Here is a 4,255-nt window from a genome sequence, read left to right as displayed (position 1 = left end):
TCCTAGAAGGGTTCTGACAGTAAGAAGGATAGTTCCCCTTTAATTTGGCCTGTTTTTCCTGCTCAGCCAATTCATCTGCCCCATGAGATCATGCTATAGCCAGAGACTTTTCTGGGGAAATATAAATCATTATAGAGCAGTGTTTGTCAAACATGGCAACTTTTAAAATGCATGGATTTGAATTCCCAGAATGAAGTCCATGCATCTTAAAATCTCCAAGTTTGACAAACAAAGCTACAGAATAAGAATATATGACTCTCTTGTAAGATATATTGGCACTGTTGGCTCTTCTAAGTTTATGCACGGTCCCAAAAAGACACAGAGAAGATGGGAGAGAGAGATATTGTCTTCTAGGGTAGAAGTTGATGTCTGTGACATGCACAATGCAAGACACTACCTGTTCCACTGCATGGCATCTCAGGGAAGAAGCTAAGAATTTTAGCTCTGTTTGGGTTAAAGAAAATATGAGAACTTTTCTCTGTTGTGCAGTAATTTCCATATTAACTTGTTCTATTGGATGGAATTAGCATCAACAGTAGTGAAAACAAAAACATCTAGTCATTCTACGTTCCCTCCAGATATCTACACTGGACAGATCCAGCAAGATAAAGAAGATAAATGCTTGACTTGAGCTGAGAAGTGTGCGTGATCAGGAAAGAAGCAGGCATAGTCTAGGGAGCTTCTAGATGAGTGGTATTTCAGGGGCTGCCACAAAGAAGAGGGAGTCAAGCTATTTTCCAAAGCATCTGAGGGCAGGACAAGAAGCAATGGGTGGAAACTAATCAAGGAGAGAAGCAACTTAGAACTAAGGAGAAATTTCTTAATTGTTCCTAATTAGAACAATTAACCAGTGTAACAACTTGCCCCCAGAAGTTGTGAATTCTCCAATTCTGGAAGTTTTTAAGAAGTGATTGGACAACCATTTGTCTGAAATGGTATTCTATTCTATTCTATTCTATTCTATTCTATTCTATTCTATTCTATTCTATTCTATTCTATTCTATTCTATTCTATTCTATTCTATTCTATCCTAGATGTCTACATGTATCCAGTATGCCAGATATTTCCTACCCTTGGTTTTAAAGAATTTAATATAGCAACCTTGCTGAAGCTAACATCAAGAAAGGATTCTTGTTTGAAAATCTGTGGGCCTAATGTGCACACAAGCTTGAGTCAGACTTGACTCCTGGTGAAAACCAAGTTCATGCAGTTTTCTGAGCAGTATTTCCAAAATGCATTCTTCTTAATCCGAGAGAGACTGATTGGCCCCAAATCATCTAGTTAGCTTCCATGCTAACTAAGGTTTCCTTTAGTCAAACTAGCCTAATCTAATCTAATCTAATCTAATCTAATCTAATCTAATCTAATCTAATCTAATCTAATCTAATCCTATTTCAATGCAATGTGTTTAAAAACAACCCATCTGAAACAGAGAGCTGTTCAATCTGTTTAGGCTCAGCAAGGACTGGATTAACTTCCGCGGCCGACAGAGCTTCTGTTTGGGTGAACCAGCCCTGAATTTCGATCAAAACATCTACATAAAATTGCAGTACACGGCCGATCGTCTTAATCCCCAACTTTCATAGCAATTAAGGGGAGAAAGATCATTGCTGTCTTATTTATTTATAAATTCGTTTGCAGAACATAAAGGAGAAATGTCCAATCCAATGGCTGAAAGCAATAAACAAGAAGAAAAGAATCTACAAAAGCGGTGGATGCGATTTTGGAAAAAAAAAAGAAACTTGTTCGATGAAATATCAGTGTCACATGCCTGCTTTGAAGCAATAACGTTTTTATATTTCTAACTCTTACCTCGATTCCACCTGGGGGGCACAGTGCCATGAGCATTATAACACAGCAGGAACAGGAACAACATCTTCCAGGGCATCGCAAATTTCCCAAAGCAGAGATTTCTCCGCTTCTACAGTGTCTGGTTTCTTGTACGCCAGGATACAGCTGGCTAATCTTTCTCCTCTCTGCTCCTTTTGCAAAATGGGATGCATGTAATGGGGTGAAGTATCAGCACCTCACTAGCCTAGGCTAATTTTCATTGGAGTCAGGGAATTCATTTGCACAGAAGGGCTCTATTTTATATCCACATCTGGAGTGACTCATGACGCATGGAAGCTCATTGGCAGCTGTAGGGGTATAAATATCATTACATTTTTGTTTTGGGTTTCTTCCTTTCTTTTTTTTTTTTTTTTTTTTTAGTAGTTCAGTTCCATTCAGTAGTTGAGCCAGCTGGAAATTTCCCTTGTGTCAACAGACAAAAGTAGCTGTACAAAAGAACACTATTAAATCTTCAAGGCCACTACCTCCTTTGCACATATTTCTTAGTGATCATACCAAGCCTGTGATCCATGAATAAGGCAGTGACAGTTCTGGTATGCCAGTGGCTGGAGCGTGTTCATTGAAAGAACACTGCATACTTACAGGAGCAATTTGTTTTTACTGAGCACAACAACATGGGACAACTTTGCCAAGCAGGTCAAAGTTGGATGGTTGATATGAAGAAGTAAATACTTCTTCATAATAGACAGGGATAGACAGGGACATTCTAATATAATCTTTATCTGTGGGTGGAAAACTAAACCAAAATCATGTTAGTATTCGTACTAGTTGTATAATCCAAGGAATTGCAATGAGGTGGTTATATATTTGTAAACCTCAGTGATTTCATATCTAAGACACATTAAAAGAATGCTTAATTCCTTCCCATTATATTCAGTAACACTTGTTTATTTTTCATTCAAAATCAAAGAAAAGTACAGAAACTAGTGATGGGGGGAGGTTAAAGAAGTGAAGAGTTACCCTGTAGTAAGATGGGTGGCCAATATATTCTATAAATATATATTTATAATTAAATTTTCCAAAACACCAGAAGGCAAGTCAAGAGACAATGGATGGAAACTAATCAAGGAGAATTAAGGAGAAACTTCCTAACAGTGAGGACAATTAACCAGTGGAATAGCTGGCCTTCAGAAGTTGTAAGGGCTTCATCACTGGAGGTTTTTAAGAAGAGACTGGACAGCTACCTCTCTGAAAAGGGTCTCCTGCTTGAGTAGGGGGTTGGACTAGAAGACCTCCAAGGTCCCTTCCAGCTCTATTCTGATTGATTGATTGATTGATTGATTGGATACTCAAATTCAAAACTATCCTTAGCCTTGGTGGTTCAGCTGACAATTTTGAGCCAAAAGTCTCAACCCAGTCTACAGATTTGTTGTTGTAAGGAAGAATGAAAAAGGTAATGATATTTGTGAATATCATAGACACCCTCAATCAAGTACTCAACAAACTGTTAGTCTCAAATCATTCCTTAAGACTCATTTCATGTCATCCTCTCCAATAATAATACAACATAAAAAATAGGAGTTGAATAACATATCATAAAATCAATGTAAACTATGATTAGATACAATAATAAAAAGGTGCATCAGTACTTTATACGTTTCCATGATTTCTTGCAAGCTGCTAAACAAAATTCTGATGCAAGATTTCATAATCTTTCTTTGGATGTAGATAACTTTCCAAAAAAGTCATCCAGAGACATAGAAACTTATTATTATTACAAAAAGAATGTTTGCATTAAGGGACTATCGTGATACTCTGCTTGCATATAGTAGAGATGATTGATTATATGTCAAAATGACATTTTTGACTCCTAGCAACCACATAGATCTTCTCCATAACCTTAACCTGTTTTTTCAAGTCTCCCAATGGTGCATTCATCACAGCTGTAACTAAGACCATCTGCCTTCTTGCTGGTCCTCTTCTCTTTTTTTTCGTAGAAGAAGCAATACATAAAAAAACACGGCCAAGTGAGCAGAGTCTTTCAGTGAACAGAATATTCTTATATCTTCCTGTAAAAATCACTGGAGGGGATTGTTAAATGTTAAGAAGGTCACTCTGAGTGCTCTATCTTCCTGAATATCTGTAGCCATTACCAGCAACATCTGGTGAGAAAGCCCCGTTCTGCAGCATTTTTCATTTCCAAAAAATGCTAATACTGAACTCAGTTTGAGTCCAGAGTTAAGCAGGGGTGTTATTCAGCGGATTCTGACAGGTTCTGGAGAACCGGTAGTGGAAATTTTGAGTAGTTTGGAGAACTGGCAAATACCACCTTTAGTGGGCCCCAGAGTGGGGTGGGAATGGAGATTTTGCAATATCCTTCCCCCAGGAGTGGGGTGGGAATGGGGATTTTGCAGTATCCTTCCTCCTGGAGTGGGGTGGGAATGGGGATTTTGCAGTATCCTTC

General features: G+C 38.1%; 1 protein-coding gene across 1 annotated transcript in view; it reads right to left on the bottom strand.

Annotated features, from left to right (window-relative positions):
* The window catches only part of FAM180A (family with sequence similarity 180 member A), a 23,639-nt gene extending 21,595 nt beyond the window's left edge, over window positions 1-2,044 (bottom strand). The window contains exon 1 of the mRNA XM_070947612.1: window positions 1,813-2,044. Within this exon, the coding sequence (XP_070803713.1) occupies window positions 1,813-1,888 (76 nt within the window). The 5' untranslated portion in view covers window positions 1,889-2,044. The remainder of the gene's footprint in view (window positions 1-1,812) is intronic.
* Between the last annotated feature and the right edge of the window lie 2,211 nt (window positions 2,045-4,255).

This window comes from Pituophis catenifer, unplaced genomic scaffold (assembly GCF_029215685.1).
Source record: "Pituophis catenifer annectens isolate HBS135680 unplaced genomic scaffold, rPitCat1.0.hap2 SCAF_7, whole genome shotgun sequence".
NCBI classification, from domain to species: Eukaryota; Metazoa; Chordata; class Lepidosauria; order Squamata; family Colubridae; genus Pituophis; species Pituophis catenifer.
Note: the sequence above shows the minus strand (reverse complement) of the source record. Positions and strands in the feature narration are given on the sequence as shown.